The 15193-nt window shown below is 39.6% G+C and overlaps 2 protein-coding genes across 2 annotated transcripts in view; one reads left to right on the forward strand and one right to left on the reverse strand.

Annotated features, from left to right (window-relative positions):
* The first annotated feature begins 1131 nt into the window (after positions 1-1131).
* fabp4a (fatty acid binding protein 4a) lies at positions 1132-2660 on the forward strand. The gene is made up of 4 exons (XM_077506266.1): positions 1132-1300; positions 1456-1631; positions 1716-1817; positions 2461-2660. The coding sequence occupies exons 1-4, from the start codon at positions 1228-1230 to the stop codon at positions 2512-2514; spliced, it is 405 nt and encodes a 134-aa protein (XP_077362392.1). The 5' UTR covers positions 1132-1227; the 3' UTR covers positions 2515-2660.
* Positions 2661-11010: 8350 nt separating this feature from the next.
* The window catches only part of mtdha (metadherin a), a 4509-nt gene continuing 326 nt past the window's right edge, over positions 11011-15193 (reverse strand). Inside the window, exons 1-10 of the mRNA XM_077506868.1 lie at positions 15032-15193; positions 14502-14609; positions 14322-14433; positions 14052-14207; positions 13564-13836; positions 13410-13475; positions 13233-13342; positions 13060-13158; positions 12783-12861; positions 11011-12708 (exon numbers count right to left, since the gene is read on the reverse strand). The exon at positions 15032-15193 is cut by the window's right edge and continues 326 nt beyond it. Of these exons, the coding sequence (XP_077362994.1) occupies positions 12626-12708; positions 12783-12861; positions 13060-13158; positions 13233-13342; positions 13410-13475; positions 13564-13836; positions 14052-14207; positions 14322-14433; positions 14502-14609; positions 15032-15193 (1248 nt within the window). The 3' untranslated portion in view covers positions 11011-12625. The remainder of the gene's footprint in view (positions 12709-12782; positions 12862-13059; positions 13159-13232; positions 13343-13409; positions 13476-13563; positions 13837-14051; positions 14208-14321; positions 14434-14501; positions 14610-15031) is intronic.

Below are 15193 nucleotides of genomic sequence, written 5' to 3' on the forward strand. Positions count from 1 at the left end.
ATGTGGGTTTCTCCTGTTTCCCCCCCTCTGTGAAAAGTACAAGGGTATGTGGGGGAGGTTTTCAAATAATTTTGGGAGGACATTTTGCAAGAAGTGACCTTTGATACACAAATGCTTTTTTTTTTTTTTTAACTGAAAAAAAAAAATTGACTTAACAAAAATGACTACCTTTCACCCAGTGATACCCTCATGTCTATTTGTACACTTAAAACAACCAACTATTAACTGTATTGTAACGTGTATTTTTTTTGTGTGTGTTACCATACAATCAGAAATGTTGATTTGAGTTTATTTCTCAAGGCAAAATTTTATTGATCAGTTCGCTGTTGTTTGATGGCATATTTCATGTTAACTTATTAAGCATGTGTATGTTTTTGACATTCCCCCCGCCCACCCACTCTTATTTTCACATTATCCATAAACAGCAAAATAATTAAAGTTACTGGGGGGAAATGAAAGCCAAAAAAAAGTGTAGTCGTCAATAACGTGTAAGATTTTATTTTATTTTTTATTTTTTTGTGGAAAGAAAAAAACTACCTTTTTGAGGTTATATTGCCTAGGTTCTTCATTCAACTACATATTTCGAACAAACCAGTCAAAATACTCAAATGCAACAAAGTTTGAATGTGTTAAATATGATAAACTTGACACTCATCCAAAGTTTGCTAGCTAAAATAAACAAGGGGACAGAATTCTGTGCTTCCTATTCTATGACGTACCGGTTGTGATTGGCTAACGTGAAAAGTACTTCAGGTTTTTAATATTTAGCTTTTTAATTCAACATATTATTCGCAATTACTGTTATAAATATTCTTTCTGTGTTTAATTATCTTCGTTGTGGTAAAGGATGACACACTAAGTCTGACACATTTTGGATTTCTCAACTCAAGTTTATTTATATAGCGCTTTCAAACAGACGACTGTCATTGAAATAGGCAGTGCGTTTCGAACAGGCTACTTTTGTAAAATGTGACAAAAACAAATGACACTTACCGCTAAGTTTCAATAAAAGGGAATATATTGTCGTTTCTTCGCCATGAGCAATGTTAGCCAAAGATGCTAGTAGCAAGTTGAGTGGAGCCAAGGGCGGGCTTTCGCTACTATGACGTGTCATGCTCTGATTGGGCCATCACCCTTCATAAATACAAACGCACTGACTACACTGTCACACTTGGGAGCTTACGCACAAGTTTGGAATATAAGAAAAAAACAAAAACATTTGCAACCATGGTTGAGAAGTTTGTCGGCACGTGGAAGATGGTTTCCAGCGATAACTTTGACGACTACATGAAAGCAATTGGTAGGATAAAAAAAAAAAAAAAAAAGTTATTTTCACCTAACTGTACAATTATTAACATACAGCCATTTGGAATATTATTTTTTTCTACACAACTGCCATTTTCTTCTCTTAAATACGACGTAGTTGTCTTACCTTGTGCTCGTGCTGGTGCGCAGGCGTCGGCTTCGCGGTCCGGCAGGTGGGCAATCGCACCAAGCCCAGCTTGATCGTGACGGTGGACGACCAGGGCACCGTCAGCATGAAGACGCAGAGCACGTTCAAGACGTCTGAGATCAAATTCAAGCTCAACGAGCCCTTCGAGGAGACCACCGCCGACGACAGGAAGACGCGGGTTCGAATCCCAGCACTTGCTTTCTCTCTCTCTCTCTTCATTCTCACGCGTCCACTGACCCAAACGGCTTGTCTGTGTGCGCAGACCGTCATCAGCTTGGAAAATGGCAAACTTGTGCAAAAGCAGAGCTGGGACGGCAAAGAGACGAGCATCGAGAGGGAAGTCACTGACGGCAAATTAATAGCGGTGAGCGCTTCAGTGCATTGATTTTATTTAGGGTGTGGTTCGCGAAGAAAGAGGTCATACTGTATTATAAATATATACATTTTTAGGATATATAAATACCAAAGGAAGATTTTTTTTTTTGTATTTTTTCCTCAAATTACATTAAATGATAAAATGTATCTTTTTGATTTTTTTGTCTTAAAGTTAATATTATCAACATAAAAAAATAAGTATAAAAGGAAGACATCTTTACTTTTTCATATAAAAAAAAACTTAAAAAAAATCTAAATTGTTTTTAATAATGCTTTGTCAGTTTGTTTATAAAATATTAAATGGTAACTATAATTAACTAAAAAATATTTTTCAGAATTATTGGCTCCCATCAACTAAATAATAAATTATATATATTTATTTAAAAATATTGGTAATAGCCTATAATGATGCTGATAAATGTTAGCTCCCATTAGCTAATAATATAAAAGCGCTGTAAAGTCATATAATAATAAAAAGGATTACATATTTTTAAATGAATGAATGAAACAGGGTTTCAAAAAATAACTGCATTTCTGCATTTTTTTTAAAATAAGTATTTGTATATATTTGAAGTTTTTAATGTGTTGATGCAGTTGTACCTAATGTTGTGTCCCATTGTGTGCTCTTGCAGAGGTGCATCATGGGAGACGTGGTGGCAGTGAGGACATATGTGAGGGAGGCGTGATGACGTGTACGCCGCCTCCTCGCTGACCTCCGACAGGCTCAGTTTAATGAGCGTCTTTTTTTTTTTCTTTTTTCTTTTTTTTTGGTGTGTTGCCTCAAAATCTTGAAAATTGTGCAAATTTCAATAAAGCTCATTTGTCAAAGTGCCATTTTTTTATTTATTTCTGATAACAATCAACCCTAATGGGGCCAAAATGGCTTCCTGCCTTTGATTTGTTGTGCTTAATCTGGGGAATTTTCAGGGGGCTTGAACACAAAAGACTTCAAAGGTCACGCCGCTTGATGTATGATTCCCTCTGGCAGCAGGAATGTCCACTTGAGAGCATCACGCAGGGAACGCAGCGAGGAAATGTCCTTTTTTTTTTTTTTTTTTGGCTCTTTCCAGGAGGTCATACAGTTCCCATTGCACATGTAGAACAAGCTGAAGGAATTCCCCCCCGCCCTCCCCACTGGCGACCGGTCAAGTGTCGGATTGTTTCACAGGCAGCTCTCTCAAAACTGGTCGCTCTGATTGGTCCTGATGAGCAAAAGAGATGGGACGAGGTTGTAAGTACAGTTGAGGACACGGCCGGCCGTGACCTTTCTGCTAATTCTGATACTTGCTTGTGTGAGTGTGTATGCGCTCCCTCCTGACATGCAACTTTGAGATGAAAAAAAAAATCAAAAATGTAACTTAACAGCTCATCAAAAAAAGCTGTTTACATATTTTGTGTGAACGCATGTGCTTCATCCTCAGATAAAAATTAGCAACCAATATAGTGCACAATTTAGCCTTTTCTAGCACCTCATAAACAGTAAAACATGATATGCCTTATTAATCAGTATTTTGTGCTTGTATGCACTCCACCCTGAGTGAAAATCAAAACTGTCCTATGAATGCAACATCCATGGTTTAGCTATAGTGCAATTCACACAGCGTAATACGTCATAAGACGCCTGATAACACGTATTTGTGTGTATATGTATGCACTCCATCCCAAGATAAAATTAGAATTGGGTCATTGGAAAAGTGAAGTATATATCCGGCACCAGCTATAGCAGTATGAACACTGTAGTATAGAATCCAGTATGGAGTTTTACTGACATTGTGTTGCGTATGCGCTCCATCTTGGGCTAAAAGTCTCAGTTGGGTGATTTTAATTATGTCGTATCGATGCAAACTAACATACAGTAAAATTAACACGAAATAAAATGTGACCATTTCTCACTAACATGCATTTTTGTGTGTGTATGCACTTCATCCTGAGATAAAAAAATAAACAGGTCACTTGAATTAACTGCACATCCAAGCTTGGATGTTGTTGCATTCACATATTGCAAAATTCAGTACAATTCCTGACTAGCATGCATTTTTTGTGTGAATGTATGCACTCCCCACTGACATGGGAAACTGAAATTGCAATTTGGATCATTGCACTATAGATTCAACTTTAGCTATGGCAGCATGCACACATGAAACTATGCTGTATGATTCCTCACCAATGTATGTCTTGCGTGTGTATGCACTCTGTTCAGAGATTACCTAGAATTGGGTCACTTGCACTATGTAGTGTAATCCAACATTTAATTGTACAGCAGCAAGCAACCCCTCAAAAATATTCATTCAGATTTTTTTTGTGCATCTGTATGCACTCCCTCCTGACAAGTGTGCATGCTCTCCATCCTGAAAGTAAACAACTGAATTCAGTCATTTTACCTATGTAGTACAGATCCAGATGTGATTTAGTACTGCCCACACAGTAATAAACTATGCCGTATGATTCCTCACTGACTCTACGTACACCTTTAAGCATTACTACTTGCTTCACACGGCCTCCAAGCCAACATTTGAAAAGTTCACATCTGCTCGGTGTTGACTTGCAGGTGCAGCGGGAGACCAAGACGAGACCTCCTCCCGGGAGTCCCATTGTTTGGGAATGATTGAAAGCCGACAACCCAGAGGGAGCCACACGAGAAAATGTTCAATGAATAGTGCTGATACAGCAGCACGGGCGTACCTAATGTTTTGGCTGGTGTTTTTCTTCCCACATTTGAACCTTTATCGCTAGTCCGAGCCGGGAGGGAACTTTCTGGGAAGTTTCGCCGTGCAAACAGGGAAACCAGTCAGGAAACAGCATGATAGTGAGAAGGCCGTTCCAGGGCTCAGCCGGCTGTTTCATGTTATTTGTGTCAACTTAGGCTGGCGTTTTGTACGCGTATGCGCTTCATCCTAAGATAAAAATTGGAGTTTGCTGACTTGAATCAAGGAGTGTAAATCCAGTCTTCGATTTACTAGCATGCATAATCACACTCAAATATGATGATTCAACATTAACATTAATTTTGTGTGTATCTGTATGCACTCCATCCTGAGATAAAAATGGGAACTGCCTCACTTGTACTGTCTAGTAATTAATTTCAGCTTTATATAAGTAGCATACAACACTAAAATAAGTCTCTTCACTAAAATGTACTTTGCATGTGTATGCACTCCCTCCTGACAGCCAGCATGAGAGATGGCTCACTTGAGCTATGCAATATAGATCTAGCCTTTGATTAAGTAGCATTCACGTTCTGTAACATGAAGCATGATGTCTAATCATGTATTTTGTATGTGTGTGTATGCGCTCCCTCCGGAGAGGTAACATGGGGTTGTTTTTGTTTTAAAGGCTCTCCAACACGTCCTCGGCAAAACATCTGGAAAGCTCCACTTGACGTGGACGCCCTTCCTCCACTTGTCCTCAAGTTCAAGTCTGAAGTTTGACGAGACGTTCAAGAACAATCACACTTTTGACCTTTATACAGACTAAAACCAGCCAAAACAGACTTGTTGTTTTTTGTTTGTATGATTCCCAATAAAAGTTGAACACCCGAAAGAAGGTTAACTAAAATATAAATTATGTTAAAAAAAAATGATAAAAAAAAACATTTAATTATTCTTGTAATTGTAAAAAAAAAAAAAAAAAAAAATTCAATTTCTGTGGCATTTTTCTTAATACTCACAGAAGCATATGATAAAATAAGTATAATAAAGATAAAATTTACAATATATACATATATACAATACAGTATATACAAAAGTTTTTTTTAATAACTGGAAAAATAAAATTATTTTAAAAAACAAATGAATAAAAGAAATTCCTTTGAAATATGGCTAAATACTGTTGAAAATACAATTAAAAATATTAATACATTTAATAATAACAAAATATTAATCATGATAATAATTATATTATAATGCATGTTAAGTGTGTATGGGAAAAAACATGAAATAAATGTAAATACATATTTAAAAAAAAAGTGAAAATAGAGTAACTTACAAATATACTAAGACATGAATACTAAATACTAAATAAAAACATCTAAAAATACCCCCAAAAAATCCCAATCAAAGAGATATCTACATTTTCCAACTAAGCAATCAAACCGTAAGCCCGACTGCAACATGAGCAAACATCCACGAAGGCCCCGTTTTCCCCATCTTCCCAGCACAAGTTCCTGTTCCAACTCAGTTTAGAATGACCCCCACTCCCTCACCCGGTATCACCCCCACAGGTCTCGGACGATGGAAATCTTTCAAGTGAGGCTACACAAACAAATGTAACACAATGGCCTTCGGGCTCACATTCACTACTGTTGCATTTGTTCACGAAAAAAAAAAATCAGACGCTAGTCAGCAGGAAGTGAGTGTGTGTTGTTGTTTTTTTGTTTTTGCAGCGTCTTCACAATTTTCAGAATGTGGACGACGCCACAAATGTGTACAGTTGTGTATAGGTTAGGCTAGCCAGACTCTTTTGTGCGCAACTCTTTGGAGCGTGTCGAGATGTTTATTTGTCGTTATTGTATGGACACAGCATGAAGAGGAAGGAATTTCCGACGGGAAAAACTTAGAACTTGTTTGTTTTAATTGGAAAGTTCTGTCACAAAAAGTAACGTTTGGTATGGATCAGCTGAGCACAAATTTTGTAAATAGAAGTATTAAAAAACAGAAAATATATGGATCCTACTTCTTAAACCAAGAAATTCATGTAAATTGGATGCAAAGATGGAATAGAATTACACAAGGGCAAAGAATGTCTGTTTTGGTACCCCACTTCTAACAAAGGTACCTTACTACTTAACTCATTTGCTCCCAAAGACGTATAAATACGTTCTACTTTAAATGGTATAACTGTCCCAAAGACGTGTTTTTTTGTGTGTGTTTTTTTTAAGCTAGAGCATACAGAAGGCTTTGATGCAGCCTCTCAACTGCAGTGAACGGGTAGGGAAAAAAATGGTTGTAATTAAAAAAACGGCCACCAGGTGGCAGCAGAGTATAAGAGATCAACCAGGGCCATGTTGAAAACAAGCTGTTTCCCCACAATTGGAAACATATTTGTGAATAATTATGAAACATGGCTAATAATCTAATGCTAATTGCTGCAAAACGGAAAAAGATAAAAATATACTTTTTTTCCCCTCATGAAAGATGAGACTCTAATCTTTTTTTTTCGCAGGTCCCATGTTTTTACAGCAAAAGAAAATATTCTGTGGGCCTTGCAAAAATCCAGTAAAACAAGTGAGCGAAGTGAGTTGGCTTCAGTAAAAATGGCTGGAAGTGAATGAGTTAAGGGGCTACATTAGCATGTTTTTCCAGCGTTTCAAGTTCTGTTCTTTTTGTTATCATGTCAAATTCTCAAAAAAAAAAAACAAAAACAAAAAATCACAGGAGTTTCCTCTCCAGGGATGGCGCGAGCTCCCGCTGTTTCTGTTTGCAACGTGAAACTTCTCCGACACGGTCACATTTTCCGCCTCTTGCCGTCCTCTCGTCCGGATAAACAAAGCCCGCTTTCCCGCTCCAGACTGCTCTGCGGCCTTGACCCGCCATGTGATGACCAAAGGAACAATAGGCCGTCAGGATGGTTGACCTCACGTAGACTTTTTTTTTTTTTTTTAAGATGACGTCTGCGTGGTGTGGAGATAACGGCGGGCAGCCCGAGAAGCCATTAAGACACAGGATGAGCGATTGTTTGGTCTTGTAAACATGCCTTTGAACGGCCCTCGTACGAGCTCTTAAGACTTATCATCCTCCTCGAGGGTTCAGAGAGTCTAGCGAGGAAGACGGAGACGACGCCCGTGTGAAAATCGGCGGGACGCCGTCCAGCTGTATGGCCGACACGCACAGCTGCCGGTTAAAACAGCAAACACTATTTAAGGTTGTTTGTAGAGTGAGACAGACAGACCGGCAGACTAACCAGCTGACTGACAAGACTCGCCAACAAACTGACAGGTCACTGTACTGTGGAGGAACCAACAGTCAGACGGACAAGCCTACTAACCAACCAAGAAACTGACTGGTGGACCAGTCTAAAAAATAAAGAAAAGAAAAATCCTTACATAATTATTCAGGAGTAACTGAATGACTGGCTTTGATCTCAGCGTGACATCTCGGGATTAATTTGAGACGGTAAAGAATTTGGACACGAGCTAAGTCGCGCTTGAGTAATTAACAATCACATGACTCCCTCCCACTCGGGACGGGATGTCAGTGAACCTCCTTTTGTCCACCCCCTCCCAACATTCCTTGAACCCGAGCCTGCTGTAGTCCCATATTGTGGAGCCTGCTTATACAAGGAAGCAAGAATTCCCTCGTTCCCACAGGAGGCCGATTCCAAACCATCTCCAACAACACATCGCAGACTTCAAATGCCAAACATGAAACCGGTTCGTTAGGGACAATTTTGGGTGTGTTGCTTAGTCTTCTTAGCTACATTTAGCGCCGTTATCACTTTTATTTTGGTAGGTTTTCACTTCCTGTTTGTGGTTTGAAAGGACTTTCAGGAAGTGCCTATACTGACAAACGTTTTGCAAGTAAACAGACCATGGACCAAGCAAAACGGCAGTTAACTTACCACTCACTATTTGTTAACAAAATGATTTGTATTTTTAATATTCTCAGACTGATGTCATTCATTTGTGAGAGCGCATTGAATGAAGCTGTAGCTAGCTTCTCGTGCTAGCCGACAGCTGATAGCTGCCATATGCTGATCACTTTTGACAAATTTTGTGAACAAAACAACTTTGATTTTGGATATTCCGTGACTGTCCTGCATTTCAGTCCATCTGTTTGTGTCGTTTAAGAAGACCGAGTGAAAAATTTAGATGTTAGGTTAGCTTCTCACTGCTTTACAATTTCATGCCATTAAAAATACTCAAATATTACTCGGAGGACTCGTGAAAACGGACATGACCCTCAACAGGGAATCAATCCACTTCCCCACCCTTTATTCAAGCCAACATGTGTTTGTTACATAACTCTGAATATAAAACAAAACAAAAAAAACTTTCAAGGACTGAAATTTGTGATTAAGAAGACCCCAGTGAAGACAAAATAGACAAGTTTCCGAGCAACAGGGATGATTTAGTGTCCTTGTTACTTTTAGTGTACGTCTAGGAGAGAAAGAGACCGAACAGGGTCTATAGACATACAATCTGTTAGGACTCTGTGAACCCTCCGAAATGGACTCAACAAACACAAAAGTCCAAAAGGGAAACCGTACTTGGGAGTTGAATGAAAGTGTATTGACAAATAACTTTTATCTCTCAACAGCAAAATAACAACAAAATATACCGTTAGCTTAGCCGATAAAAATAAATAAACAAACAAATAATAAATAATAATACATAATCGTGAATGATTACAGATAGAGCGACTGAAATCCTGACAAATTGAGATTTTGACAGACCAACTAGCAAATTGACAGATGGAGCCACCAATTCACAGACATAACACTTTTTAACTTGTCTTGCAGTTTCTTATGAAACCCTGAGGCAAATATCAATTGCTCTTCTCCTCTGAGTGAACTTTGGCCACCTTGCGCCATACTACCCCCCCACCCCCCTTACCCCAAAAGCCATCTGTACTGTAATTAATCCCTACAGGTCTGCCGTGTTCCACAAAGGTCAGCGTTTGTCGGATGCCAGAATTACGCCCATTGGCGTCCGCCTCGCTGCCTCCATTCACCAGAGCACCAGGCACTATCCTTTCTACAACCGGCATCCCGAGCACTTGAATGCAACACGAGCCCAGTCAGCATATACACATAGAAAGAGAACGAGCGAGAGGTTATTTGCGGACAGAAAGGGGCCGAGTTGACACATATTGAGCAAATTTGTTATCTATGGCGCATAAAACAAGACGAAGACATCAAAGAATGTCTGTACGGTGTATTTCACTTCAAGGAAATGTTTTGGTTTGACCGCGACCCTTGTGAAGAGCAAGCGGTTCAGAAAATGGATGGATGGACGATCAATGGCTTGGCTTTATTAGGCCTCTGCTACTCTCTAGTGGTGACAATAGGAAGCTCATGCAAACACGACAATGAGTTAAAACATTCATTATTAAATATCTCTCTCTCTGCTGGTGTTGATGTACAGTATTATTATTATTATTTTAAATCAAGCTCCTTTCTTCCGTCCGTTCAATTTGTGATTTTTTTCTTTGTATCTAGTAATCATCATCACATAGTTTGTTGGTGGCCTTTCAATAAATGTGTTGACTGTCTCTTTTATCTCGAAAAACGTATTGTTACAGATTTTTCCCGAACAACAATTAACTCTTTGTATATGTTTGCCAGAATGAGAAATGACTCCACTTATTTGAATTTGGCATAAAATAGAACACACGTTTATTGCCTGAAAAAGGATTAAGGATTAATCAGATGTTAATTAATGTCAGACAAATTCTGAATCAATTTGGAAAAGATTGCAAGTTCTTGATTTTTTTTTTTACCCGAATGTAGTTTATAAAGGTGCGCATTTGAACAAATGAATGTAAATTCAAGCTTTTTTTCTTACTGGCGTGTCGTCAAGGATTATGAGTCTCACGCCAAGAGACTTTCACTTTCTGTTTCAAACGTTCCGACACATCTGTTGCCATTATGGCAGTATAGAAAACACGTCCACCACTTAAGAGTTAATGACAAACTACTTTCCTGCCAGATGCAGTGTTCAGAGAAATAGTTGATTGCTCTTCATTTATGGTTTTCTACCTGACCCCAAATGTATTTGATGAAAGTCAGCAGTTGCACACCAACCCAAACTGTTCTCCTTACTGGCGTGATGTCAAGGATTGTGCGTCTCACGCCAAGAAACTTAAAACTCACTTTCTGTTTAAAGCGTTTGGACACGTCTGATCGTCAACAAAATGCTTTTCTCTTTCGGACTCTCAAATTTTCGTTTGACACACTTCACTGGGCGAAATGTGACCTCACTTAACCACCTCGAAATGCCAGAGACAGCATAAAAATGGAGAGAAAAGACCAGCGCCAATGGAAAGAAACTGAATGAATGGAAGGAATGGTCTGAATGATTAGCCAGAATCGCAAAAACTCACAATCAGCTCTTGAATGATCAAAGTTGGTCTGAAGTTACCTGAGAGTACCATGTTCAGCCTGGGCTCCTTTTCATACACTGGTAAAAAGTCAACTAAAAAGTTAACACAAATTGAAATACAAACACGTTCATGATCACCCAAGTGTAAAATCAAGCAATTTATTTGTACATTTTTATACATACAAACATCATTTGTATCACCTGAATAAACAAAGTATTTTCTTCCAGACAAATTATTAAATTATACAAATACAAGGATTCAATCAGTAAAAATCTAGCCCCCGCCTCTGCCTAGTGACATTTATTTTTAAATCTACAAACACTTTGCCTTTTTTTTTTTTTTTTTTTTTTCATTAATTTAAAAAAAAATATTCTACACACTGGATAGCCAAACAGGCAAAGCTGCTGCTGCTTTCAATTCACAAGTCTTCCTATTCGTATTCTTATTTCTCAAAATCATGCAAGACTCAGTTGACATCAAAACTTACAATTGGAAGGAAACCACTGAAAAACAAAAAACAGGTCGCCGGTGCACTGTTATATACAACTAACGACAGATTAAGGCAACGGAAACAAATTCCCGCGGTTGGTTGGTTGTTGTTTTTCATGTTCCAATTAAAGCTGCTAGTGCTATACATTCACAAAACAATAATCACTTGGGGAAAACAAAAAATCCTCACAGCAGGCTTGAGTGAGCATCCTTTTGACCATAACGACCAGTTCAGGTTGATCACAATCGCTTTGCTGTTATGGATTATCAGCATTCAAATTTAGGAGCAGAAACAAATAAAATAAAAGATTCAATACTTGATGGCGCTTGATGAGGTAATCCCACTTTACACTCACTCAGTTATAGAACAGTAAATTTAAAATATTCATTTCAAAATGTCTTTTTACAGTGCCTCCTTGTGACTTCATTTTTACATGACACCCTCGTGGCTCTTCATTTTACTTTCATCTTTTTTCATGTCTTTCTCGCCCCAGTTAACATGTTTTTCCCCATGCTACAATGACATGATAGTGGTTGATTGAATCTTAATTTTTAATTGGTTATTGCCCCTAGTGGTTCTTTATTTTAAATTTGTTTCTTGAGTTTAAATTACTTTTAAATTAACATAGAATTAATTTTCACATGAAAATACCTCATAGTAGCTCTTAACTGATTTAGAAATTGTTTTTTAAATTCAACTATAAAATATAAAAAATATTAAAATTTTAAATTACAACTTAAAATTCCAGTTTTCTCAATTTAAAATTACATTACAATTTTTAAACCTAAAAATTTCCCTTTACTGTCCCCTTAAAGGAGTTTTAACTGTATTTGACATTTAATAATCCCTCAAGGGAAATTCAATTGACTTCACTTAACATGGAGTCCTTCAATACTCGTCAAGTCACAAAAAATGTCAACATTACAGTTGTTTTTTTTTTTTTTTTTTTTTTTTTTTACAAGGACAGCAGGGAAATCAGTCAAAGTGTAAACAAACAAGTGCAAAAAATGAAACCAAAATATTCTCAATAAATGACAAAAATACATCAAAAGTTCAGTGTGCAGCAAAAATAGTGCAAATTAGACGCAAGTCCGCAGGATCTCCCCCTCGCCGCATTCCAGCGCATCACGCAAGTGATCCTCTTCGCCTCATTATAATCAATAATTGGATAAAAACCGTATTCCGGAAAGAAGCTGCTCATTATTGCATAACGACAAATTCCACAATCATTTGCATAAAAAGGTTGAAAAAGAAGTCGTCATGTGACTTTTAGGTTTCCCTCCTGACCTTTTTCTTGTCTTTTTTTGCCGTCTCCGCCGCTGGCGCCGCCACCGCGTTCTGCTCAGGTCGCTCTACCAAACACAAAATGGACGCTTCAACATTCTATTTGCTCGTCTTTAGCTTGAGAATTAAAATTCTGACTTACTCCGGGATGACGATGATATGCTTGGCTTTTTGGAGGCAACAACGGGAACAACTTCAGGTTTGGGCGCCAATTTTACTGCCTAATATCAGTCAATCATAACACTTTCAATTAAAGAGAAAGATACTCATTTTCCACCATTTTGCAATTATTTAAAGAGACAGTAACACATTTCGCTCCCTACTGTTTGCATTTAAAGAGATGTTAACACATTTTTACAATCCCATTATTTTGTCAATGTGACCTCATATAATGACGTAATAACCAAAATATGTCTTGCCTGAGCCTCCTCTTCGCTTGTCTTCTTCTTTTTCCTCTTCTTCTTGGACTTTGCGGCACCCCCCGCTGGATCCCCGACATTCTTCTCGACCTCTGACACCTATAACACCATCAATGTTTTTTTCCCCCCCTTCTAATCTGGCATGGCAATATTACGATTTTGAAAAGTCGGACCTTGTTGGTCGGGGTCCGTTCCTTCATCCCCCTGATCAGCACAGGGGGCTCCTCGTAGTTGCCCCAGTGTTCCGCAGGGGCGTTCCAGTCAGAGCTGGGATCAACGCCGTCTGCGGCACACTCATGTAATGAAACGTGCAACGATCAAGTGACGAGGACGGAGTTGAACACACTCACTTGTACTGCACCATTCGTCATCAGCGTGACTCGTCCACTGCAGCTCCACGGACTTGGACAGAGGCTCTGGTGAAAACAATGTGATTCAAACATGAAGAATGGCGGTAGGGCCTCGAGACAGGACGTGCGACCAGGCGTCGAACGTTTATCCTACCCGCCGCCGCGTTCATTCGCAGCATGGACAAGGGGACCGGGTTGAGGTCCGATTTTGTGCTGGCCACCCAATTCTGAGCGCCACCTTGCAAGTCCTGGGTCCAGGAGCGGGGTTCGGCTCGGGTGCGGTAGTGGGAACCCCACTTGGTCGTGTCGGTGGAACCCATTTGGGTCGGCGGGATCTTGGCGGTGAAGTCAGTCCAACCTCCGCTGGTGACGCTGTCGCCTCCTTGGCTGGATGACGCTTTGGTGGCTGATCTTGAGTTGTGAGACTCTGAAATAAGGAGGTACAAAAGTGGAGTTTCATGCTACTTCATTCCGGAAACATGCATTATTCGCGAAAGTTTGTGCGTAAGTGGCACCCGTTGAAAAAGTTAATTATACTCATTCTACATTTTTAAATAATTGGAAATCAGTATTTTGTTCCTGTCAATACTCGGTATCTGCCTCAAAAAATGCATATCGGCCGGGCCCTAAACTCGACCATACCGTTAGCGCCTCTGTTTTTCTTCTTTACGTTGCCGGTGGACTCCACGTGGCTCTTGGCAGCATGCGTCCCTTCCGGGCCACTGTAGGACTCGGGCCCCTTGTCCTTCCGTCGCTGCTGCTTCTTCTCACGGTTACTGACTTTGGTCTCCCACGCGCCTGGAAACCAAGAAACGAACGCGATCTCATACCTTGAGATCATCTTTAATAGTGCGCATTTACAACATGTGATAAGATACCGTGAACATTTAACACATTGTTGGTAGTGCGGACCTTCGTCAGGTTCTTTCCCGTCATGCGTGATCACATACTGTGCCGGTTTTACACTCGTCTTGCTTTTCTTCTTGTCTTTTTTCATTTGCACGGGGAGCTGCGCTTCAGGCGCCTGTCAACAAGCACACAAAAGAAAGCATAATCAGATGTATGTGCCAAAAGAAGGGACGGCCAACGTACCTTCCGGGTTTTGATGGATGGCGGGCGCAGCTTGGAAAGCACCTCGGGGACTTTGACTTCCCGTTGCACTACCAAAGCAGCAGCAGGCTGTCCATTGGGCTGAGGCTTCTGTTGAAAGATGATAAACATGTTACAATATACAAACTGCCTTTGCAATGTTCAGACTAGAAATTAACAGTCATTTAGTGTTTATAGTTGGCAGGGTTGTTCAAGTGTACAGCTGAAAATTTATTATAGTGCCAATAAATCATTTTAATTGCTTACCATGCATACATATTTTCTCGTCAAATTACTTATGAGTAAGCTATTAATGTAATGGCTATTAATGTAATGGCAGTACATGGATATTTTTCGTGAGTTTGGAAATCGAAAACGAACAAGTTTGAAGGTTACATGTCATTAGCTCAGCGATTAGCCTTGCCAATTGAATTATGACAAAATGGCGTCCTTGTATTGTTTCGAATCAACTTAATTCAATTTAGCTAAACAAGCTAACCGACGCTCGCCTCCAACAACTTCAAACGTCAAACCTTCTCCCCCACTTTCTTGGCGTTTCTTTTCTTCGTCTCTTCCGGCTTAACCGTCTTGTTCACCAGGGTCTTGGCGACGGGCGGCCCGCCGCCGCCGCTGCTGGAGGTGACCACCGGGATGCTCCGCTTCCTCCTGCTGCCACTACCGCCGCCGCAGACGGC

Source organism: Festucalex cinctus, chromosome 19, assembly GCF_051991245.1.
Source record: "Festucalex cinctus isolate MCC-2025b chromosome 19, RoL_Fcin_1.0, whole genome shotgun sequence".
NCBI lineage: Eukaryota > Metazoa > Chordata > Actinopteri > Syngnathiformes > Syngnathidae > Festucalex > Festucalex cinctus.